The 26,998-nt window shown below is 35.5% G+C and overlaps 1 protein-coding gene across 4 annotated transcripts in view; it reads left to right on the top strand.

Annotated features, from left to right (window-relative positions):
• LOC552017 (alpha-catulin) overlaps window positions 1-26,998 on the top strand; it is an 80,060-nt gene that overhangs the window by 8,824 nt on the left and 44,238 nt on the right. Inside the window, exon 2 of one of the 4 annotated variants that reach the window (XM_006562298.3) lies at window positions 2,596-2,666. The exons of 2 other annotated variants lie outside the window; for them this stretch is intronic. In XM_006562298.3, coding sequence (XP_006562361.1) covers window positions 2,652-2,666 — 15 coding nt within the window. In that variant the 5' untranslated portion in view covers window positions 2,596-2,651. Of the gene's footprint in view, window positions 1-2,595; window positions 2,667-8,595; window positions 11,357-26,998 lie in introns of those variants that run through there. One more of the 4 variants, XM_006562297.3, reaches the window with a different exon arrangement.

The raw sequence follows: 26,998 nt of genomic DNA, 5'->3' as shown, positions 1-26,998 counted from the left end.
TCAAAATGATTTTCAACAAGGTGATCTCTCGGAATAAAACTTTCTTTGGAATTGTAATTGCTATTAGAAGCAATGAAAGTGTAGATTCGATGGAAAATTTATCATCTAAATCATAACACGCGTAAAGTTTCTTCTTCAAGACAAAAATTGAATAAAATTAAAATGGCAAAGTGGCAAGGTCGACCAGATTTGGCAGATAAATTTATTTACAATTCCAAGGATGAGAAGGGGATACATCTTTTGCTATCGTTTCCACGTGTATCTCTTTTATATCCTTCGAACGAATTATTCTTGCAAGAACAACTGCAATATTCTTCCCTCGCAGAAGATGCAAGAGGGATGAGTTGGCTCTCGTTTGCGATGAAAACGCGAAACGGTTACACGTGAGTTATGGGAGGCAAAGTGGAGCAGTCAATAAAGAAAGAAAGCTGGGGAAAGGGGAGGGAAATAAGGGAGAAAAGTGATCGAGATGATTGCGAAGTTTTCTGGCAAAGTGGGGTATTACGATTTCTTGTTTCTCGTTATTTTAATTTCCGGTCTCCGAGTGTATTCCATAACGCTCGACGTCAACTTCGCATAAATCAGTGATAAAACGCGATAAAAAACGATTGAATTTACATTTGCACGTACAAGACTCGTATTCTCATTCATTGTATTCAGTTGGATTATATTTTTAATTACGCGAATATTATTTATATTCGTAGAAGTAACAATTAATTAAAAATAAAACAAAAAATGAGGAGAGATTTTTATTTCAATCGATTAAAAGAATTTTTTTATTTTTTGGAGATCGATCAAATTTTGAAAAAATTTTGTTTAAATCTTGACAAACATTGCGTATATGAATAAGCAATCGACCTCGATGGAGATAATCGATTTGACTTCCAAGTGGATTTGCACAATTTGCGATTAATTTGGAAAATTAAAAGCTGTGAATATCCATCTGTAAAATTTATTTAACATTAATTTTAACCAATTTTAATGAACTTGGTTTCTTTAGTCTATACATGTATGATGCTTATAAATATCGCAATTAAATCATTAATATTTAAAAACAAGCTGAATCTCACGATTAATAAATTCTAAAATTCTGCTTCTTTCTTTATATCCAGAAAAGAGAAGAATATCCTTAATCCATTTTAATCGAATATCATTCATTTTCAAAACATTAATCACCGACTTGAACGACGTAGAAACTTTTTTCCACGAATATGCAAATCTGATCTATTTAAAATCGCAAATGGAGATAAACGCAAACAGAATTTCAAAAGTATAATCCTTGTCTTAACCCCTCCCCCCTCAATTTCTCTCGTGCAGCACAGACGAATAATCAAATGGAACAAAAGTAAACGTGGAGAGAAAGGGGTATTATCGACGAAACAAGGGGTGAAATATGATTTATCTCGCGGAATAACGATAGGTTTGCCGACAAATACGGGAAGAAATGTAATATGGAAAACGCGGGGAGAACAAGAAGGAAAAATATATATAAAGTTGAACTTCGTCTCTTGAAGTGGGTCGTCGTCCGCGAAAGAAAATTCGTGATATCCTTTCTCCGTTGTGTTTCCTCCGTTATCTCTCGCTTGTGGAAGCGTCACGGAAGTGTCAAGCTCTGAACATAGCTGTGAATACTCCGATACAAGGGATTGATCCGGATCGGAATTTGCGTTTTATGCGGGGCGAAGCAAATTTCACGAAAATTCTTCGGTCAGAAGAACGTTTCACCATTTTCTAAACTCATCCCCATTTCCCCGAAAGAAAGAAAGAAAAAGAAGTTTTCTAACTTTCTTCGCTACTATTTCTAGCGGAATATTTTAATAAGACTTTACGAGAATTAATGGAGAAATAAATAAAAAAAAAAGTGACATTCGTTTACGTGTATAAAATTCGAGGAAAAAAAGAAAAAGAAAAAAACAGGAATCGAAATGAAATTTTCGATCGATCGATCGAAAGTTTGTATAATCGATTTCTCGATCGATTATCAGAAAAGAAAAATTGTTTTTAAGAGAATAAAAAGTTTACCTTTCGTTTAAAGAAACTCAATTTTCGATTTAGCTCGTTTTAATAATTCGGTGCGACGAATGAACGAATATTTTGTAACGAAATGTTCCAATTCCTTCCCATCCTTGCTCTCGGATTTTATTTCCAGCGGAGAATTTATTAGATATCGTATCACTTGTCGCGCAAAATATTTCGCGTATCTCGACCATGCGCTTCAATAATAATAATAACAACAACAACATTGTAAATATTATCGCGCAAAAAACACGCAGGGGAATAATATCATTTCGCCGTTTATTATATGGATCGAGGAAAAAAGGGGGAGACGTCGTTATCTGTCTATCTATGAATCTTCGAAAAAGAGAAAAAAAAGAGAATAATATAGATGGTGTCCATACTCGTTGGAGCGAGCAAAATAATGGCCATGGTTTCTGGTGTTGAAAATTGCGCCGCTTTTGTTTCTATTTTTTTATTTTTTTTTTTTTTTTTTTTTTACGTTTAGAAAGTAGTACGAATATGAAATCAGCGCGGCTGCACGAGATCACGAGACTACTTTTCACTCAACGGAATGTACGATATGTGTATATGTTCTAGGCTCTCGTCTTCGACCGACAATTGTTGTAGGAGAAACAATTGAGTTCATAGGTATAATGGGTTCTTCCATGGTAAGTCTTTAGCGGAACAATGTTCCATCGATTATCGTAATCGCTACTTACGTGTCGTGTAACACTATTAGAAAGTTACTTAGATACCATTAGCGGTATTCAGAGTGGTGTTTTTACGTGTGCATAGAGAGAGAGAGAGAGAGAGAGAGAAAGGAATAGACTGAGCTTAATTGGATATTTAGACGATTGTTTATGGAAAGACGAATTTTACCGATTTTGCCACCCATCTCGAGAGATTTATTAGATTTATTTAGTCTCAAAGAAAAAAAAAAGATAAGATTTCCATCGAATTTGAAACTGATTCTTGTATTGTTTTATGTAAAATATAAATTTTATTTTTATTTTTCACGAATGATATTTTCATCTTTTTCTTTTTTCTTTTGAATCTCTTTTAAACTTAATTTGAATATTCGTTTGGATAAATGGAATTTGTTTTCCCTTTAATAATTAAATTGCTCCTAAAAATCATGGAAATGGGTAAGATTTGCTTGTTCACGAACAATTACCAACATTTCTTTCCAAGCTTTCGCACAAGTTGTTGCGTCACTGTATAGAGATCGATGTAATTAGAGGCGAGGAAGAATAAATGAAGCATTATTGGAAATTTTGTTGTGCTGGCATAGAGATACGTAGACAAAGTGTTTATTATGTCGATTGTTGTTTATGATTAGAAAGAGAGAGAGAGAAGGAGGAGACAATATCTAATTGTCGTTATATTTGTGTCTCTTTTTCTTTTTTTTTTTTTTTCTCTCCCTAAATTCTCTCCCCGCCATATTTTTTATATATATATATTTTTTTTTTCACACGTAGCTTTCTCAGGAACGAAGCATGAATTTCGGGGTTATGCAGTTCGGTTTTACTGTGCTGATACGTTGTTTTACATTAGAGTTAGAGGAGTTTTTCCAAGTTTTTCGCCAGTCGCTGGAAAGAACGGCCGAACGACTCTCGCCTCTTTCGACGAGGCGAATTTTTCTCTCTTTCTCTTCCGTCTTGGTGAAGTAGCACAAGTTTTAAACATTGTTTCCTCCTTTTGTCCTCGGCGAAGTTGGCGTCGTCGAAAGCGTATCGTAATTTAAAGACTCGGAGAGAATTCTTAAATCTATCTCGGCAATTTTTCGAATGGAGTTTCCCCTCCCCTTCTTTCCTTTTTTTTTTACTCATCTTTTAAGTAACAATGGAAATTTTACCGTCCAAATCCTTGTTCAAATCCTTTTTTAATCTCCGTTGATCTCTTATTTTTCCTCGATACTTGTAAAGATATATTTGTATTTCATTTTTTTCTTTTTTTGTAAAAATCATCAACAATTTTCAAAACGAACGTATTCCAAAATTATTAAAGAAATTATTCTAAATAAAAAATATTCCTAATATTTAATTTCTTAATCGTAACACTTGGAGTAAAGTATTATTTTCCCATTTTCCCCAAAGCTAAGTCCTAATTCTTTGAAACGTCATTGGATTATCGCGCAATTCGACGAATTCCCATTCTCTCTCTCTCTCTCGAAGAAAATTTTCATTACACAAAAATAGCCATTTGGGAGGAAGAGAGAGAGAGAGACCTAGCTTCCGAACGTCGTTTCCTTTTTCTCCTTTTCCTTTTCTCTTCTGCCGCGCGAATTAGCTAATGGAGGGAACGGGGTGAAATGCATCATCGGGGGGAAGGTGGATTAAATCGAACCGTTCCCGTGAATAAGTATCCCATTAAACGGCGATCCAAAGTCGCGAGCCACGCTTTGAAATATTATTTTTCCGATGGCCGCCGTAAAACATAGGCTGGATCCGACACGTCTGAAGCTCGTGTATAAAAGGGTTCATAAAAATGGAGCCGGCCAAGCTGTTTACGTAATGGAGGAAGGGGGCTGTTCTGTTGTTACCACTAGCAAGCAAAAAAGATTGATTAATCGAATGAACCTCGTTGTTAATAAATAAATTGTGGTGGAATTGTAATAATTGCAAGGATAATGGGATTTAAAAAAGAAGAGATAATTTCGAGCCTCGTTCGTTCATTCAATTTTTAAAATATTTTTTTTTCTTCTTTTTTTTTCGGTAAGGTTGCACTTAAATTTGTGCAATTTGTATAATTCGTTGGAGGTTAAAGAAGAAGCGTAATTGATGGTAGGGATGAGAGAGATTAGATTCCGGCTATCCGCTGGAATGGAATTCCTCGTTTCCCTCTGAAACGTGTCGCGTTTGATACGTAAGAAAATATACGTACATGCATTCCCGTGGAAAGATGTTTCTCTGTGGCTTGGTTTGTGATATTTACTTCTCTCGATCTTTTATATATATATATATAGAAAGAGAGGGAGAGAGAGAGAGCGCAATATATATACTCTTTTATCAAACAAAAACCGATTTCCTGCTTTCCACGAAATCCATTCTAGGAATCCATTACTAGGAACTTGGCATCTCTATTATGATGCGATATACGTACCATGTGATATTGTTATATCCGAATAAAAAAATATTTATTTATCCCCGCGCCGAAGAAACTAAAAGTATCGGTTTTTTCTTCGAATTTTATTAAAATATCGTGTGAAGTGAAGAAAAAAAATGTAATGAAAAATGTAAAGAAAAAAAAAAAATTAAACGATGAGTGAAATATTAACAAATTCCAATTTTAATTTGCAATAGGTAATAGAAGAAAGATCTTAAAATTATCTCATCTCATCGATAACAACCCATTCATAGAAATAAATCCCTACTTTCCTAAGAAATATCCATCCCTCTCATAATCTTCTTTCTATGTAAAAGTTAGAAATTAAATAAGTAGAAATGTTAATCGCGCCTCGTGTGAAAAGAATATAATTTAATCCCACGAAAGGAGATGAGAAAAAACGATCGTTCCCTAATAAACGTATTGGAGGAAAAGTGTCAGTTTTCTTCTCAAAATTTTTCTCTCCCCCCTTTATTCCACCCCTTTGTTCCAGGCGGGTGGAAAAGTCCTTGGTGTGGCTTGCATGGCCGCTTGAGGCCGCCGCAAATATGGTACAACGGTCACGTATTCTTCCTACCCACGGCATTTCTCCTTTTACAAATCGCACCGCTTTTGTCTCATTTTTGCCCTAACCCTCCCTCCTCTCCTTCCAGAATTTTCTTCGTTCCGTCGCTTCTCGAAACCTATTCCACTTCATTTCTCTTCCTTTCGTGGAAAAATATAGGAGGGGAAATTATAGCGAGAATATTGCGAGAAATAATCGGGGGAATATTAGAAGCGAAGTTTTTCTTTTTCTTGCCACTGTCGAGAAATCGTATAGTTTGGTTTGAGGGAAAAAATATTTTCTTCTTTCTCTGTGATTCTCGAGGGGAAGAAGAATGATAAAAAAAAAAGAAAGAAAGGGGAGAGAACGTGGGAGAGGGTGGTAAATAGAAAAGATGAAAAGATGGGAATAGGGAGGAAAAAATATGAGATGATAGAAAGAGAGAGAGAGAGAGTAGGATTGTAAGGAATGGAAAAAGATGGTGAGGGAAGAATAAACATCTTCTTTTTCAACCCCCTGTTTCAAACGTACCATATTTTTACATTAAACTATTAAACATTTTTCGAGTAGGCGATAGTTTCTTACGTGTTTGAAAAGAGAAGTTTTAGAAACTTTAGATTCCCACAATTATTTATTATCGTTAATTAAAGACACGTGTTTAAATTTTTTGAAAATAGTACGATCCTTTTCTACTCAAGCAAAGATAAGATTTTCTGGTTATTGACTTTCAAGGGTTAAATGATTCGTCTTATATTCCGCAATTTTCGTTATTGAAAAATTAGCTTAAAAAATATTATTATTATTCTTCTATTTCGTTTCATTTATTTTTTCTTCATTTTTTGGTTATTGACTTTCAAGCGTTAAATATTCCGCAATTTTCGTTATTGAAAAATTAGCTTAAAAAATATTACGATTCTTCTATTTCGTTTCATTTATTTTTTCTTTTTTTTTTTTTCTTTCTAGATTTATTCACTCAGTATCAATTTCTGTAACTCGGGAATAATAATTCGAATCTTTTTCGTCGTTCCTTTCGCCTTCTATATTCAGAAAAAAAATTTTTTTTTTTTCTGCTCCATTTCGTATTCCCCTTCGCGTTTCATTCCGAAAGAAATCTCACGCCCACGACGCTTGCCTTCTACGATGTCGTTTTATCCTTGCGAAGAAAATACGTGGATACACTGTTCCATGATTATAATAATATAGAGCTTCCTGGTCTTATCATAATTCCCATTCCCCACAAATGTTCCATAACGTTCCTTCGTAAAAATGTTTTTTTTTCTTCGTGCAGAAATTGTTAGATAAGCTCGCTACTTTTCCTGCGTTTAAAAATTAAAAATGTAAACAAACATTTTGGTTAAAACACATTTCGATTAAATTATTATTAAAATTATCAGCGACGTTATTTTTTCTTCATCAAAAGATAGATTTGAATTTTAAACTCTGTCTTTCGTTGTCTGTTCGTAATAAAAAAAGAATTCGATCCTTTCGAAAAACGATTCTCTTCGAAATTAGTTGAAAAATTTTTTAAAATCTTCTTTTTCTTCCGGAAGAAATAGCGTTCGATGATCCCTTCGATGATCATTTCCAACGCAGTATGCCGAACTTTTTCAAATTACTCGTGGAACTTCATTGAAAACTTCGTTTATATTGTCATTGGGATGGATTTCTTTTCAAACTTATTCGATTTCTCGAGCAATTAAAATTACCAAAGAGATATCGTGTAATAATCGCGTCGTGTTGAATTATTGATATTAAATATAAATTTTATACCAATTAAATTGTATTATTATGGAATGAAAAAATTAACGAATAATACAAATGAATAATATGAATTTAATCGATATATATTCGAGAAAATGAATTTTGAAGATATAATTAATTCTTAATACATTAGATAATTCAATTAGACAGATGAATAAAATTAAAAAAAATTATAGAAACTATTGTATTTTACGTTTATTCCAAAATATTCGAACGTATTTTATATTATCGCGTACGAATTAAAATATAAATAGTTTAATTGAGTGGAATATTAAATTGGCAAACGGATCTGAATAAATTATTTGATTCCGATGAATGAAATTTCTTATCGAGTATTCAAATATTCAAATAAATATTTCGCGTGTTTCTTTAAATATATAGAAGATCGATTTTATCGTATTTATATACAAAATTATTCACGAAAGACACGTGGGAAATTTTCAAAAGATTTAACGAAAGAAGAAGTGCGTGAAATCCCGTGCCAAACGTTTTTTATCCATCGTTTTGACTCACGTTTTGTATCATAAAACACTCTTAATAGTTCGATAATCGAATATTTGTCGCCGGTTTTCCACCGAACACGTAAAAGTCTAACCCTCCCCCAGATTTACGAGCACGTTGGATAAATAAGGATCACACTGTTATTTACGATCTTCCATTACACCATCTCGATTAACAGGGATTCCCTCTTCTCTGCCACTTTCGCAAATCTCTTTGTCGAAAGAGAAAATTTCAGCCACCAAAAAAAATTCAAAACCGCGTCGAAATTGCACACGATTGTGTATAAATTTTTATCAGATAGATTATTACGAGTTTAAAAGAGACAAAGTTGAATTTTTATCTCGAGTCAAGAAGCAAAGAAGAAGATTCAAAATTATCTCTCTATTCTTCTTCTCGTTTATAAAAATTTGTGCCTAACAAATTCCTCCGTTTAAAAGGAATAGAAAGGAATATATCCAAGAATTTTCTAGGTCATTTTACAAACAAATTGCACGGAAACGTGTATATCTAATGTACCAAAGAATCGACCAAAGATTCGAGATAAGGATAACGGAACAGCGGACTTTAGAAACTAGAAGGAACTATGATAATTTTATTCGTCTCGATTCTCAACTCCAAATAAAAGCAAAAAAAAAAGAAAAAGAAGAAGAAATATCCAAAATTTCTTAAATCCTTCTATGGATAGATTCGAACAGGATGAGATGAATCATATATCGAGGAACATCTCAAAAAGGATTGAAAAACCAAAAGAAGATTCAAAAACTATCCCTCCTTCTTCCATTCTCCTATCAAATCTAACAAACTCGCGCGTTTTTCCACCCAAAAATAAACCAAACGAGGGAAGAATAAGAGAAGAAACGAATAAAAATACCCTCGATAAGAATTCCCTGGATACCACCCCTCCACAACAAAGACAGAGACGCATAAATTCAAAAGGTGGATCCCATGAAAGAATGGAGAAGCTCAAGAATTTCCAAACTACCTAGCCTGCATACATCGTCATTCGCAAGATACAAAAAGATCCATCTCTTGTTTAAATAAAATAAAAAAAGAATCGTAAACCGGACAAACTCCCGCGCTTCGAGCCAAGGAAGTCTAGGATGAAGAAACGAGTGGGCAAAAAATACCCTAGATAAAACTCCCTAGACAATACAATTCCCAATTCTACGTAGGTAACGGAACCCAGAACAAGAGAAAGAAAGAGATATATATATATCTCGGATAAATCCAAGACGGAGAGATCGATGTTGAGAAGAGTTGAGTTCGAGCGAGGATTGGAAAGGAAACGGATTGGACGGGAAGAAAGGAAACGAAGGGACGTGCGAAAATGACGATTTCGCGGGCGAAAGTACGGGCCTGCCGGCGTATTGATTGTCGGTCGGTCGTCGAGTAGAGTCAGCGCGCCTGTGCTCCAACGTTTCAACGCGGAGGGAAAGGGACAGAAGCGGGGCGGGCGAGCCAGTGACGAAGAGAGTACGCGGCCGAGGGCGCACGGAGGGCGGAGAAAGATCGGGTGGAGGGAGAGAGAGAGAGGGTTACACAGAGAGGGTAACGAAAAGGGGAGGAGAGGAGACAGCCTCGCACCCATGGTCCTGCTTCCATCGTGTTCGAGTCCAGTCTTCCCCTGGGCACTCGACAGGCCGGTACCTGTTTTCTTCCGAACGCGCTCTGTCGTCTCCTCGCATCGTAGCCTACCTCACACACACACATATACACACGTACATTCATACACACATGCGCACACCACGCACACACGTTCGAGCGTACACGTATGTTGCAACCAATGCGGAGAAGCATAGAGAGAGAGAGGGAGACTCGTGGACACGCGTCTCGAGCCGCGTATGAGTCTGCATGAGGCCACGTATATGCACACGAGAAATTTAACTGTCGTCGTTTGTATATATATATAAATATACGTATGTGCACGATATACGAGGATAAAGTTGGAGGGATATCAAGCAGGGAGTGGATGTAGGGGAGGGTGACACGCGGGCGCGCACACGTAGAAAAACACGAGCCGCGCACCCACATGTCTGCTCGCACTGTGCACACGCGTATGCGAGAGACCGAGCCGCGCAACAACGAGTGGTCGTCGTCGTCGTCGTCGTCGTCTTCTTCTTCTTCTTCTTCGAACACGTTCTCGTTCGTGGAATCGTGGCCACCTTGCGCCACGCGGCACGGAAGGAAACAAGGAGCGAGACCGGGACAACGTTAGAGAGAGGAAGAAACGAAGATTGGTTCTCTTCTTTTATCTTCTTATCTTCGATTGAATAGACGTGCATCGAAGATTCTGTACGATCAGAAGATTTTTATTAAGGAAGAATGGAAGAGAGAAAAAGAGATAGATATATATATACGTATCTCTGTGAATGAAAATTGATATATCGAGATATATCTGGCAGTTGGAGAGACATTACTAATATTCTTCGATCGAATAATCGTCACCGTGAATCCTAAGATCCCTGCATCCGACAGGAGTTAAGGATCGAAGCTGGATATCTCGACTGTTAACCCGGTTCATCCGTGAATAGGAGAGAGAGAGATTGATCCGAAGAGAAGGAAGAAGATATGACCATCGAGTCGAGTTGAATCGAATCGTTTCGAGAGAGGAAAAAGAATAATAATAATAATTTATCGAATGGATCAAGTTGAAGAGGGAGAAATTATCGGTGGAGGAAGGTAGAAGTCAGAAGGTGTGATACGTGGTGGGTCCGTTTTTTAAAGGCCGACGACGAACTTTTTAAGTCGGGTTCATCGTACCATTCTCTTCGTTGTGGAGACAACAGTTCTGAGCCTGTGGCAGCAGCCCTACAAGAAACACTGATCTTCCTGCAGTTATATATATATATATATATATATGCGTATATACGTACGTAAACTTGTCTATTTTTGGTTCTTGCTTCGGTTCGAAAGCCCATTGTTCCATTGGGTCTGGCGATATTAAGCAGAGAGAGATAAATAATAATCTTCGTAACACAGGAGAAAGAGAGCACACTTGTTAACGAACGACAACACCTGCACCGAGAGAGATTAAATTATTTCTATATATAAAGATATATATATATATAAAAGATATATAAAATAAAAGAGGAAAGAAAACACACATATCTTAATCACGTTGACGATTCATAGTATATTTTGATCATACATTACGTAAGAGGAGAGAGAGGAAGAGTGTGTGTGCGTGCGTGAGATAGATCAATCAGACAAATCAACCAGGCACAATAAAAGAACGATAAAAAGTATATATATATATATATATATAGAGAAAGAGAAAAAGAGAGAAGGATAGATATCGTATACGTGTAATTAATAGAGAAAGAAGGAAAGGAAGGAAAAGGATCATCGTTTCAACCTGATTGTCACGTAATAATTGCCCACATGCCTGCCGCATTCTATCGACGTGACAGAAGCATGTACGACTGTGACATGATCCCTGATCGTCAGGTATGTTGTCTTGCTTTTCAATCTCAATTTTTTTTCTCCACGTGAAAAAAAATACCGTCGTCTCGCTTTGAGAGTTGAAGTTGAATCGTGAGATCGATTTGCATTATGAAAGAAGTGTGGGTTTAAGAATCGATGGGTATAAATCGATAAAGTGTATTTTGGTCGAAGAGAAAAGAAAAAAAAAAAAGGTAATGCCATGTATTAAGAGACGTATTGGATTGAAGTGGTTAAGTATTAAAAATTCGATTGGATTTCGAAGTTGAATATTTTTTTTTTCTGAAAAGTAAGAATATAAATTACTCGAAATTGATAAATAGCAATTTTAAAAAGATAAGAAACAATAGAATACTTACATGTATTTTTTTAAAAATAAAAAATTTTCTCTTATTACTTCGAAGAAAACAGTATCTTGTCTCTGATAAATAGGATTATTTCAGTATCTTCCATTAACTGATCAAATTTCTTTTTTAAGAGCATATAATAGAACACATAATGTTCCAAAGATTGGGTTAATGCTTTATCACTTTAAAAAAAAAAAAGTTGCAAAGAATATTTTTTATCTTCTCGCTCTTTACGACTTTTTACTCTTCCATTCATCTCTTCGATTAACTTATTTAAATGAAATTTATATTGTTCATCCATCCTCTGAATCTGAAATATAAAAAGTCTGTTATTTTCTTATTTTGAATCGAATATCGTTTAAAAATAAAAAATCGATTGCCCATCCGTGTAATTTAATCGAATTACGATATTTTCCGTGAGAATTTGAAAATCCAATAACGACAACATCGCTGAACGAAACAATTTTGGAAGCGCAAGAACAATCGTGTAATAACTTCGAAACCCCTTCGGATAAGTGAAATTTTCTTGATAAATTCTCGCTAAATCCTCGATGTAGGCCACGAACAAAATGGATTGTTAAATCCCATGATGATTGTCGTAACGTAGAGCAGAAAAATGAACGTTCCCCTTTGTAATTTTATTTTAAACGTTCTTCTTTTTCTTTTTTTTTTCCTACGGAAGGGAAATGTTTTTTCAAAAAGAGAAAGAGATATCGTTTCGTTACAAATTACTCTTGTAACTTGAATAAATTACTTAAAAGATTCGTTCGTTCGTTCGTGTTGAAATATTCATTCGATTTTAAAATTAGCAATTCTTAAAAACCCGAGAGAAAATAAATCTGGAGAGGAGGAATACGTCCCATTCTTCGATCGATGAATTTATCGAAAGTTCATTTGAGGATTCAATTTTAGAAATTGAATCAATTTTTAAAAATTTAAGAAAATTTCCTCTTTTATATTTTTTCTTTTTATCTTCGAATTTTTCCCGTTTCGAGGAAAATGTACAAAGCTGGTTAAAAAATTAAATGGGGCAAGGTCTGACGAATATCGTGGAAAATCCTTTGTAATCAAGCGGGCTCGTTACGCGATCTAATATACCGTCTAATTATGCTCATGTTCCAAAATTATTCCTCTCTTCTTCTAGTAAGATTTCGATTCACATTCTGATAAGATAATCTCATTCAAGAGAAGACGAAAATTCTTCAGCTTCTGGAGCTTTGATCGGAGAACACAAATGTGTACCATCATTTTGCCAATAAACACGTATGGAATAAGAATGAGAGAAAAATAGAGATAGGAGGAAGATAGCTCGAGGAATAAATCTAAAACGGCGACCTCGTTTCTTCAAAACTAGAAGCTTTCCAGCCTCTCTTTCGTTTCGTGTGACGCTCTAAGAATTCGAAAAAATTGAAACGAACCTTCGACGAACGAATTCTCATTTATTCCGTTCGAGGAATAAAAAGAAGAAAAAAAAAAAAAGAAAAAGGTTGGATTCTGGAAGAAAAGTTTCCTCGGTAATTTCCGGCCGATGGTTAATATTCATCTTCGACTCGAGGACTCTTCGCTTCAAAATCAAAAATTATCGTTATACGAAAGATATTATCATCAAGCCTTTTTCTCTGTAAAAAATTTTAATTACAATCGCATATATTAAGGAATCGTAATATAAAAGTTATTGGTCCAGGAGAGGAGAACAACTCTCGTGATCCTGAAAATTTAATATTCGTCAGAGAGACACGCGCGAAACGAAACGAACACGGTTTCAATCAATGATTGCAAGATTGCAAGAAATCCCTATAATAATCCGCGTGCGTAAAATATTCAATCGAGTATCTGAATTACTTCCACTGATTCCCCTCTCCTCCGTATCCTCCGGGTTGGCCAATTGATTAATCAAAGGTTCCCTGCAAAAGAGAATATCCCAATATTAATTTAATTCCCAGGAATTCATAGAATTCCTTTCTAAAAATGAAACGAAATTTAAAGATTTAAGAACGTGTTACGAAATATTAATTAAATCCTGAAAAATTTCAACCTCAATAATCCTCGTTTTATCCTCGTTAATCACTTATCATTTGCCATCGATTTCTTGATCAACTCAAACTTGAAACTCTGTCTGTCCAGAAAAATTCAAAAATTCGAAAGATCGAATAAGACTGGACGAAAGAAGATTCCTAGAAGAAAAAAAAATAGTAAAGATCAAACCAAAGATATTTCTTCTTTTTCTTTTCCTTTTTTTGAGCAATGTCGTGGATTGTTGAGCCGCGATCTCTCGAATACGACGACCCTCTCGAATCCCCTTCATTTTTAGGGTGAATCCCCAGAGGAGAAAACCGCCCTCCATTCCGTGTGTCTTTTCTCCTTAAGGAAGTTGAGGCGGCCAACTTGATGCCACCTCGGTGAACCGAATTTCATACCGACCTCGCCATTAAACCCTGCTTTATTACTTCCTACCACCGACATCTCAAACAGATATTCGATATTCCGTTGGAAGAAATTATTCGGTCGCCAAGGTGTGCTCCTGCCTTTCTCATTGGTATTTTATTTCACGTTTCCAACATATTTTTCTAGAATTGAAATTGAAAATTAATACGAAATACGAAGAATCGATCTTCAATAAATGATGAGTCGATCCATGTTTTTATTGCCACGATGTTTTTATTATTACGATGGAAAAAGAGTAAAAGGGTTCGCAATTGATGAAAGATTAATATGTTAAGTTTATGGGGATTCTGTTCACCGAATTTGAACAGGCGAATCTCGTTCAAAATATATAATCTCTTAAGCGAATAACTTTCCAATTTGAATATATCGATATGCTTCTTGAATTTTTGTTTCAATTTTTTCTTTTATCGATTAAGAAATTTTGTTTCGAATATTTATGTTTGATCATATTTATTAACAATTGTTTATTAATCGGGGAAATAGAATAGAATTGTGAGGGAGAAAATTTGAATTTTTAAAATATACAGATTAAAAGGATTTAATTAGGAATAATGCGAGACGGATTAATTTACCGCGAAAATTTGTGATATAATCGTTTCTCTCGTCGTGCTATCAATAAGTACTTAATGACGAGGCATGAAAATTGCTTAGGGGTTGAACGTTTCGTAATCGCCGTTGAATTGAAAGTAGTTACATAAATGTTTTACATTCTCGCTGCAAAATTGCCGGCTATGATCCGAATACTGTTAATTACGAAGTTAATCACGGGATTAATTATCCATTTCCCGGTTAAGTGATTAAACTTAAGGGAGTGACGTCGATCCTTTCGAGGCGTGTTACATTTATTAATAAAGAAAAATCAATTCCATTCGTTTCCACGAATATTTCTACCGATTTATTATTATTATTCTTTTTCTTTTTTTAAAACAAAATTCAGGATTTCAAAATAATTGACAAATATTCCGTTCACGGAATTTTCATTAGAAATTATTCGCTATAATAAATAATTTTTATAATCCTCCCCCTAAATTCCATCGAATATTCATAATTTTGATTAATACAATTTCTTTTTTTTAAATATTATTTCAACTAAGATTCTTTCGAATTTGTGTGTTAAGTGACAATCATCTCATCTTCCCTTTCCCTATTTATCCTAATAATTTTTCTCAATTCGAATACTTTTCCAATATTTTTCTCTTCTCACAAATCTTTACAAACACAAAGAAAATAATATATTAAAATTACGTTCTCACCCTTATCTCCCTTCCCTCTTCTTCCTCCTAAGGCGAATAGTAATTTTAACCGCGCATAATGTACGTTCGAGTTAATATCCCGAAAATCCCCGGAAGCAAGATTATCTGTTAATTAAAATTCTCTCGAAATTCAGCTTGTCCCAATTCCGCGAAAATCCTCACGATCGTTCTTCGAAAAGGAAGAGAGAGAAGGAGGAGGGAAGGGAGAAAAAGAGAGAAAGAGAGAAAGAGAGGGTTGAGAAAAAGGTTGGTCTGTCACCAGGGGATGACAATTTTGCAATGATGCTCCAGGATTCGCGATACTGCTATGTAAACAAAGATACAGCGCGCAGGGTTAACGTAATCCGTTTATCCATGATTGGATTCCAAGTGATTCCGTAGATATGCCACGGAAGACGACGATTCGACGTCGCTGTAACGAGCCGCTGTACCCTGAAATCGATGCCTCTGACGATTCGATGAAATCGTATATTGTAAAACGATGCGATCATTAAAATCAATCGTGAGAGCGCGGGGTGCACCCGATTATGCGAATCGTGCATGCAAGATTAGCATGGGTGAAGCGGCAAAAGTTGAAAAGCTTTTTTTTTTTAACTTCGTAGCATTGATAAGAGATGAGAAAGAAATAATCGGGATCGATTGCGAAAAGATTGGGAAAATATGTTGAAAATTATAGGATAAATTTGTATTCGAAGTTATTGAATGTACATAGAGGAGAGTTTGAAGAGCAATGGAGCTTGAATCGTGTGTTTTACTTGAAGATATAGAAAACAACAAGGATTTTTCTTTTATCTTTTATCTTTTGAAATAATCGAGTATCGAAATAAGAAATAATACAAATAGAGGAAGAGTTTTTAAATAAAGATGCTGAGAACTGAAGAGATATTTTGTACTGTTGTTTAGAGAATAAATAGAATTGGAATTTTAATCTTATTTGTTTGCAAAAGAATATTTAAATAATAAAATAAATGTGATATCTTTTTTGTAATATTTTATCCTTAACAAAAAAAAAAATTAAGGAAAGAATTATATTCTTTCATCTTCGTGAATTCTTCTCTCGAGAAACCTTTTAAAAAAAAATCTATAATCACCATGCAATGGATAAAAATATTTCACGGCAAAAAAGGAGAGGGAGGGGTGGGAACGAGCACAAAGTTTTGAACAACGAAGAAAAAGGTAAGACGAAACTGTTTCGTCTCATCGGCTCGTCCTTTTCAAGTTCTTAACTTCGTGAGATTGAAAATTAGTAGTCGGTGTTCCAATTATCCAAAGAGAGAGAGAGACGAAACCAAAGTTTCGGAATACGTTTCCTTTTGCCTTTTCTCTCTCTTTCTCTCTCGATTTCTTTCCTTCCCTCGAAACTTGTTCTTCGTCTTCGAAGTGGTAAACGTTACAAGCGGACAAAGGGTGGAGACATGGAAGAAGCAAATTGACCGGGGTGATTCATTTTCATCGATTTCCCCTAAACTCGTTTCACAGGAGTGAAATCCTGATGGCGACGATGACCAACTTCTGGTCATTCGTCGTTTATCCAAGTGAAATTGACTTCCATCCGAGCAATTTAACGAGGATTATAGAGGAGGAGGAGGATGATATCCACGCGACCGTCACGAATTCTACTTTGTTTTTCCGATGGCTGGAAAATTGGATGGAATTTGCCTCGTTTCGAACGAAGAATCTTCGACGCGCCATTTCGATCATCGGGAAAGTTAACGCTGTTACTGTTATATCGAGCGAAGGGGGCGCGAAATTGGGCCGAATATCAATCTACAAGTGTAATACCTTTCCGAGATATTGTAAAAATTCTCGACTTCTTGAACGAGCCCTCCATTTTGAGGATTACTTTTTACCTGTTCGAAAATGTTTCGATGAAGAAGAAGAAAAAAAGAGAAATATTCGAATATTTTTTTTTTTAATTTTACAATTGAAACGATTATTTTTCTTTTTTTCCAGGTTGTTGAAAATTTTGAAAAAATTTCAGAATACTTATCGAAGCCTCCAGTTTGAATTCAGCCACGAAACGTGCAGTGATTGCCTCGTTTTTATCACTTTTTTCTTTGAGAAAAGAAATTAGATAGATAAACCTGGAAAAGAGTTATCAAAAGTTGCGCCAAGTTTTTAGAATTAAAATTTCTAAAATTGTTTACCCCTTCTTCCACATTTTAGAATTTCAAATGTGTCGCAAATGAACCGTAAATAATTCCGAAAGGGCGATTCGTCAACTTTTTCCATCTCGTTGGAAAAAAACGTTTCTCTTGCTCTTTTTCCAAATCTAGAATTCAACAAGAAAGGACATTTTACACCATTTACAAATTGGTTACTTAATCCTTAATTACCCAAAGCTTTCCCAAAGTCTTTATTTACAATCTCCTTGCAATTTTTCTCTACCTTTTCCCCCCTCTGTACGTTTCTACAGAGGTGGGTAATTAGGTTAAATCCTTCCGTTACGTACGCGATTAAAATGTTCTGAAAAACAACATTGTCACAGTGTTCCCTCGGGCTATTAATCAATTTTAACTCGACCACCGTCGTCTCTTCCTCCCTCTGCAAACATTCGGACGTAGAAAAAGCGAGAAATTCTCTCTCTCTTTCTCTTTCTCTTTCTTTTTGTAAATTACGAGTGAGAAATTATTTACAAATGTTCAACGCTCGTTTATGTATGCTTTCTTACATTTAATAATAACAAAAAAAAAGAAAAAGAAAAACAATTGAGTTATTCTCTTTTCTCTCGACCACCATCTCTACAAATATTTGAAAGAGAGAGAGAAACAAAGAGAGAGAATGTACAAATAAAGTCAGATTCAAAAGTTATTTCCTTTAAAAAAGAAGAAGAAGAAGAAGAAAAAGAAGTCACTTTTATCCGCAACTTTTCATTCAACTCGTCTCATTGCTAGTCCAAAGTGCAAAGAATAAGCCCAACTTTCATAATATAATACGAAGAAAACTGGAAACGCGCTCGTCGACAACCTGTTCGAATAAAAATACAAGCTACTTCGTAACAACGACCTAACGAAAGAAAGAAAGGGGAGGAAAAACAGAAAGGGGAAAGCGAAACATCTTCCTAAGATAAAAAAAAAAAAGAACAGAGGCAGAGATATTTCCATCCCGGTTAAGGTGTATTCTCGAAAAGCCATTTTCCTTCTTCCTCGCCAACGAAACGGGAAGAGGAAACAAAGAAGGCTTCGATGTTCAGACTTTAATAAGCTACTGCCGTTTCTCCACATTTCGTTATTTCCACGAGAAAAGGAATAAAAGAGAAAAAACGAGAGGAGAAGGGAGAGGGATAAACAACGACGCAAGCGACGCACAATGGATGGTCGAGACGAGAGGAACGAGAAGAACGAGTTGAAAACTCGTGTCGTACGAATGGGGTGGTGGACCACCCCGATGGATAAAATGGCGAGATGAGGAAGGCTCTGTGACGGATGGCGTGAACGGTGTAAAAGGCACGGCTCATGCATCTTTTATAAGGGGTGGACACCGAAGGGACGTCGTGAGTAATCGCGTGACACGTGGATGGATCGAATGGAGAGAAGGCGGTAGAAATCAAGAGGAAGTGACGAAGGTTACATCTTGCCGCCGGATGGCCACTCGCTTCCCAGACATATCCTTAATTAAGCGGATTAAGTGAGTTTTACGCTGCTCGTCTTTTTTTTTTCATCCCTCTCGATCCTCGTGGTCGAGTTGAAATCGAATCTTTCATTCCTTCGATTTCGTATCGAACGATTTTGATTGAAATCGATCCAATTATTTTATCGAATACGCTTATTCTTCGAAAAAAATAACGAGTTTTTGAAAGGGAAGACAAGATACAAGAGATAAGAGGTAACGAGGGAAAATTGAATTTTGCTTTTTTGAAATTTTATCCGCGAAATTTTAACACTATTCCGCCCTTGTAATTTCAAACTTTTATATTGTCGCGATTTTCCACCCTTAGCCACCCTTATTATCCACTCATAATAAATGTAAAATAAAAAGAGGAAACGTTTTAAAACAATTATTCGAATTTTTATTATTTTTCATTTCTTCCTAAATAAAACGTAGCTCTCTCTTCTTTTTTTATTTTTACGGCCGAATGAAAAGGAAGAAACAAGAGATAACAAAATATGTATACGTGTAAAGTCGAATATTTTTTTTAACGGAGGAACAAGATGTAAAAAAAAAAAAACTTTTCGGTGACTTACTTTTGGGTGGGAAAAAAAAATAAAATAAAGTAATATAACGTAACGTGAGATTGTTTGCGAACATGCGGCCTCTCACTTTGAGAGGCTCTACAACCCTAATTAACACTGAATTGAATATTCACGACCTTTTTCAACTAACTGTCACGACAAGGTCCGTCTTTCCACGATAAATTAAAGCGGTTTTACAAAGCCGCTGCAGGTGGTATCGTTCTCAACAGAATGCCATGTTCTTTCCTAACTTCCGTTTTCCGGCCTGCATCTCGCCGCAACGAGTTTGATTAATCGTAAACGCTTCGAATTTTACTTGTGTTCTTTTTTCTTTTTTTTTTTTATTGTATTGTTATTTTGCTTTATTCTTTCTCGACCATCCGTAACTTTCTATAAAGATACTTTTAATATTTATATTCGTGGAAAAAATATTTTCTTCCATTTTCATTTTTATTAATGTTTACGCGTGTTATTTCTTTTCTATTTTGTCATTCAACAAAATTTTTCAACCCACCATTTATATTCTTTTTAATCGAATCTCTTTTTTTCGTCACGTCACCGCGAATATTTCCATTCTTCTTTAAATCAAATATTGTCGATTGGTTTTCTAGAAAAATTATTACTAAAAACAACGACATCTATATAATTGGTTTACCTCTTTCTCTTCATTTGTGTCGAAAATTTTTCGAAAGAATCGAAGAAATAGGCGTACAATATAAATCAAACACGTGCGAATACTTTATCGCACCGCGATTATCACACGCTTTATTATGCAAAATTATGCAAATGTTGCACACGCGTCACGCATTAATTATTATATACTAATTGCCCCGTTCTCGAAACGCGGTCAAAAGTCCTAAAAAAAAAAAGAAAAAAAAACACGAGCTCCCCAAAAAAAAGAAAAAGGGAAAAAACAAAAGATGAAAGGGTGGCTGGCGACGAAAACGTTCGTGGAAATTCATGAGAAGGGCGTGTCGAATAACGTGCGCGTCTCCAAGAGTGTGGAGAAAATTAATTGGCACCAGTCGGGAAAAACCTTGGAAATTTATTCCGTGAATGGAATTCGCGGGCTCGGAAGAAAACTTAATTCGTGAACTTGGCTCGTTAGATAGAGAGGCGTGCGAGTGGGTCGAGAAGGCGTCGCTGATTAAAGCCAGGATTCGCGTGATGCCACGTTTCGCATAATTTGTGCTTTCCACTATTACTGGAGGGTGGTTCAACGTTAATTCGTCTCGCCACCAACGCTTGTGTTTTCAACCCCTTGTGCGCGGGTTTAAATTCGGGATTAATACGGCGTATCTATTATTAATAACGTCAACGAACTCGGTGATAAATGGGCCGATGATAATTTTGCACATTCCAGTATCGCGGACGTAGAATAAGTGGTGGAATAAATATCTCGTGTTATTACCACGGATTGTGGAATTTTCATGTAAATACATACTTTTCACATTACGTATGTTTTGCATATTTTGCATAATATACAGGATGTTCGACTATTAGAAAATAAACTGTTAAAAAATTATTAATTGACGTAATTTAGTCAAACTGAAGAACTTATTAGAGTCTCAAACTGTATCATCAACGTACGTCGTAAGCAATATTCTTTCAGGAATAAATTTATTTGTCTCGCGATTCGACTCGATAAAAAAACTCGGTTAAAAATTAGGAAAACTTTGAATCACTGTAATTCCCAAGATAATGACTTTCGATGAACCAATGAACGATCGTTAGAAGCGTAGAATCTTGCTCTTTAAAACGCTTTTTCGTTTATCTCGATACGACTTCCGGTTCCCGAGATATTATCCCCTAAAGAAAAGATAATTTTTAACGATTTACCTTAAATATCGTTAAATCGGTATTAAAAATTAGTAAAACTTTGAACCGCTGTAACTCCGAAGATGTTAACTTTCGGTGAACCAATCAACGATCGTTGGAAGCGTAGAATCTTGCTCTTTAAAACGCCTTTTCGTTTATCTCGATACGACTTCCGGTTCCCGAGATATTATCCTGTAAAGAAAAGATAATTTTTAACGATTTACCTTAAACACCGTTAAATCGATATTAAAAATTAGTAAAACTTTGAACCGCTGTAATTCCGAAGATAATGACTTTCGGTGAACCAATCAACGATCGTTGGAAGCGCAGAACCTTGCTCTTTAAAACGCCTTTTCGTTTATCTCGATACGACTTCCGGTTCCCGAGATATTATCCCCTAAAGAAAAGATAATTTTTAACGATTTACCTTAAACACCGTTAAATCGATATTAAAAATTAGTAAAACTTTGAACCGCTGTAATTCCGAAGATAATGGCTTTCGGTGAACCAATCAACGATCGTTGGAAGCGTAGAATCTTGCTCTTTAAAACGCTTTTTCGTTTATCTCGATACGACTTCCGGTTGCCGAGATATCGTCGTGTAAAGAGAAGCGTAATTTTTTAATCGTTTATTATCTCCGTCCTTGTCCCTTACTCGGACCTCTCGCTCGCACCTTCTCTCACCGACCTATCCCAATTCCCAGACAAGCGACAGACGCGATTCCTGGAAGGATTTTCCCAGGAAAAAATGCAGGATCGCGCTTCCATTCATATTCTTCGCACCGTATCTCAAGTGCTACGGACACTGAGCCTTTGTATCTCGATAACCAATCGAGATATCGGAATGAAACAAAAAGAAGGTTCAATGATTCTCTCCATTTCCTGGTCGGGTTTCGACGAGAAAATTTATAGTTTTTTTTTCGTGTTTTTTAAAAGAATTTTAAATCGAAGTTTTACTCGCGAATAATATTTTTTTCGATACAATTTTTACCTCGTTGAAGATTCAATTTATAAACAAGGAGAAAAGAAAGGATTGAAATTTAAGAAGCAAATATTCCACATTCACGTCCAATATTCTGTCGTAACTGGGATACAATATCCAATGCTCTGAATATTAATTGTAAAGGCCATATAAATTCTAAAATCTATAACGTAGTGGTACGAGATGTATCAAAATATAGGACGCGTCATTTAACAGTAACGCGAGCGTTTCTAGTCTCTACGAGAATTTCCACCGTTTCATATTCTTGAAACGTTTTCGATACGATCGACTGTCGTTAGGAATTGGTTAATTTCGTTCCATCGCGAAAAATAGAAATAAATCGATATACTTCTTAATTCTTAAAATATCGTTATCGATAATATGCAACGGTTCTAATTAACAATCAAACTTTCATTTATCCTTGTTATTTTAAACTCATCATCATTTCATCTTCTGTTTATTCATTGACGAATTTCTTTTCGCGTGAAAAATGGAACAAATAAATTCATCTTCTCATCTTCTATTTATTCATTGACGAATTTAAGGATTCGCGTACGAAAATCTTTTCGCGTGAAAAATGGAATAAGATAGATAAAATGAATTTTCTGAGAATTTAATATACTTTCTCTCATTAATATCGGTGAAGTAACGCCGATAAATATTTCTCGATAAGTTTTAACCTCTCTCACGCCTTCTGCCATCGCGGATGAAAACTTGGCCGGAAGTTCGCAACGTTCCGCCACGTAAATTTATTTGTTCGATATATATATATATATATATAAAGAGGCCGCACAACCTGGCGACACACAACGAATTCCTCGCATAAGTTCATCTTTCCTTTCACGTTTCGGCGAAAGTTATTACCTCGGGATTATACACCAACCTCGTGGTGCAATTTGTTTGCCATCATGCAAATTTCTACGGTAACAGATCGAGCGATTAATTTCGTGACTGAGCGATAAGTGTTAATGAAATTGGAAGAACGAGTTTTTTGTATTTTATTTTTCGCGTTGGAAATATAATTTCGCGTAATTGGTCTCAAAAATGTAATCTTTCTGCTTAAAAAAAAAAGTTGTCTCGACAAGAAGGTTATTATCGCCATTTTCAACTTGTTGCGCAAGAAAGATCGTTTTAACGCACTTTTTAATTAATCAATTACCTTCCATAAAAATTACAAGGATTAAACGAGAAGAAAGAATTTTCATCTCGACGAAATTTCTCCGCCCTTTCAACTTTCTTCGCTGGATAAACCAAAGACTGTTCGTCACACACTTTTAAAAAGAAGTTTTTCGAGACATTTTTTAAATTCGTGTAAATGTTAAAAAAATATTCGATAAATTCAATCTCGAACAAATCTTTTCACAATGCAAAAATATCTTAATCGATTCCTAGTTAATCCTCGATTCATTTTTCACATCTCTGCTTACGATTCGAGCTTCAAACATAACCCTGCAAACGAACGTCGCGTTTAATAATCCGTGTTGTTGTTGAAATTCTGAAATTTGTCCCAATTCGTTCCGTTGCAACCTACCTGCATCGATACCCCATTCCCAGAAGGGAAAATGCTCTTTGTCGCGTGCGCATCGATATCGATCTCCAAGAGGAGAGGATAATCGAGATAAGTAAGGGGATTAAAAAAGTCCCGACATCTCGATGCGCCAGACAGACGAATGCACCAGAATGTATCTTTTATCCTTTCCACGATTGCGGCCATCAATTGCGGGAAAACATGTGTCGCTGAGGGATGGTAAACGCTGTAGATACCCAGAAAGGGGGAAAAAAACGGCATGTCTCTCTAATTCCCGGTTGGAATCTCAGTCAACAGTCGTCATTGTTTGCTCATCCTGTCTCTCATTCTCTCTCTCTCTCTCTCTCTCGTATCCACCCTCGGGCGATATTAAAATCTTCCACGTGCTCGACAGGGAGAGGAGGGGGAGGGGAGGAGGGTTGGCGAGTCCATGGTATCACGACCACAATGCGTGCACGTCGCACGGTATATAACTCGGTTGCAACGTCGTGCGCCGACACGCGACATTCGACAATGGTTCAACGTATGGATCCGAGAGCTGGGTACAGTATCTTTGGAAAGTGCGCGAGCGAAGTGCTGAGCTATCGAATCGAGGAGGAAAAGGATCTGCGATGATTTTTTTTTTTTTTTTTTTTTTACTTTTCTAAGTCGTTGCGATATGGTAAATTGAGGATTTTTATTCCTTAAGATTTCGATATTAATCTTTCCATCAAGATGAACAATTTGGTTCCTTTCAGAGAAATTTTTAGAAATTTCCAAGGATCCAATGTAAATTAATAAAATTGGGAATTATCGGTTCCAGCAATTAATAAATTGTCAATTTGATCAAAGGATCTGCGACGATTTTTTTTTTTTCTATTTACTTTTTAAAGTCGTTGCGATACGGCAAATTGAGGATTTTTATTCCTTAAGATTTCGATATTAATCTTTCCATCAGGATGAATAATTTGGTTCCTTTCAGAGAAATTTTTAGAAATTTCCAAGGATCCAATGTGAATTAATAAAATTGGGAATTATCGGTTCCAATAATTAATAAATGGTCAATTTGATCAAAAGATCTGCGACGATTTTTTTTTTTCTATTTACTTTTTAAAGTCGTTGCGATATGGTAAATTGAGGATTTTTATTCCTTAAGATTTCGATATTAATCTTTCCATCAAGATGAACAATTTGGTTCCTTCCAGAGAGAATAACACGTTTTGGTAATGGAAATTTTTAGAAATTTCCAAGGATCCAATGTGAATTAATAAAATTGGGAATTATCGGTTCCAATAATTAATTGTCAATTTGATCAAAAGATCTGCAACGATTTTTATTTCTTAAGATTTCGATCGATATTAATCTTTCCATAAAGACGAACAATTTGGTTCCTTCCAGAGAGAATAACACGTTTTGGTAATGGAAATTTTTAGAAATTTCCAAGGATCCAATGTGAATTAATAAAATTGGGAATTATCGGTTCCAGCAATTAACAAATTGTCAATTTGATCAAATTTATGCATCGTTTATATCGATCACAATGATATCTGATCATGTACGTTGTCAGTGTTCAACCGATGGTATTGGTATTTCTGGTCTTGTATCCGCCCACGTGAACACGTATTTATGCACACGCACACACGCGTGCAAGTTCATTCGATTGTACGCATTCACGTTGCGAAACAATAGCCTCGAGTTCGTCCCTTTCCCGATATATCCCCCTCCTCCCTCTACCCCCTTCCCTCTGTCAATTTCTCTTTCATTTCTTCCATTGCTCCCTTCCCGACGCTTCTCATGCAAATGGTACGGTCTTTGCCTGATCCATTATTATTATTCTTTTTTTTCCCCCTCCCCTCCTGTTTTCTTATCTCTTTACACGGACTTTTCATTCCTTTCTTACTCGCCAACCTCCGCGATTATCCCGACTCTGCCCCAGTTTTCGTCCTCTTCTTCGCGCCTTATTTCTTCAGTTATATTTCTCTAATTTTATTCTTTGTTTTGTTTTTTTTTTCTTTTTTCATCTCAGCCAATGGTGAAAAATGTATCGTGGAATATTTGATGCGGTTGGAATCATTTTATAATAAATCAGATAATTAAAATAATTAAATATCTGGAATATTAGTTAAATTATGAATATTTGTTCGAATCATTCTACGAAAATATCTCAATATAACTAATCTCTTTTAAAAAAAAGACTTATTCCATTCTGCCGTATTTTCTGCCCTCGTTCATCTCTCTCTCGAAATCGTTTCAAGAATATCAATAAAAACCCATTCTCTAATTGTATGGAAAACGTATATACAAATTTTCTCTGCTTCTTTCTTTTTTTCTTTTCATCGATCTCAGCCAATGATGAAAAAAATGTATCTGTTGGAATTATTTTATACCAACGCTCAAACGAACCTTCTTAAATAAATAAACCTAGAATATCAAAAATTAAATTACTCAAATATTCGTTCGAATCATTATACAAAAATTGTGCAAAAATATCTCAATTACCCCCAAATCTTCTTTTAAAATAAAGAGACTTCATTTCCCATTTTCTGCTCTTCTTCATCCCTCTCTCTTTCTCTCTCGAAATCGTTTCAAGACGAATATCAGTAAAAACCCATTCTCTAATTGTATATACAAATTTTATTCTCTTCTTTCTTTTTTTCTTTTCATCGATCTCAGCCAATGATGAAAAAAATGTATCGTGAAATATCTGTTGGAATTATTTTATACCAACGCTCAAGCGAACCTTCTTAAATAAATAAACCTGGAATATCAAAAATTAAATTACTCAAATATTCGTTCGAATCATTATACAAAAATTGTGCAAAAATATCTCAACTACCCCCAAATCTTCTTTTAAAATAAACAGACTTACTCCATTCCCCATTTTCTACTCTCCTTCATCCCTCTCTTTTTCTCTTTCGAAATCGTTTCAAGACGAATATCAGTAAAAACCCATCCTCTAATTGTATGTAAAACGTATATACAAATTTTCTCTGCTTCTTTCTTTTTTCTTTTCATCGATCTCAGCCAATGATGAAAAAAATGTATCGTGAAATATCTGTTGGAATTATTTTATACCAACGCTCAAGCGAACCTTCTTAAATAAATAAACCTGGAATATCAAAAAT

This window comes from Apis mellifera, linkage group LG14, assembly GCF_003254395.2.
Source record: "Apis mellifera strain DH4 linkage group LG14, Amel_HAv3.1, whole genome shotgun sequence".
NCBI classification, from domain to species: Eukaryota; Metazoa; Arthropoda; class Insecta; order Hymenoptera; family Apidae; genus Apis; species Apis mellifera.
This window is presented reverse-complemented; position numbering and strand designations above follow the sequence as displayed.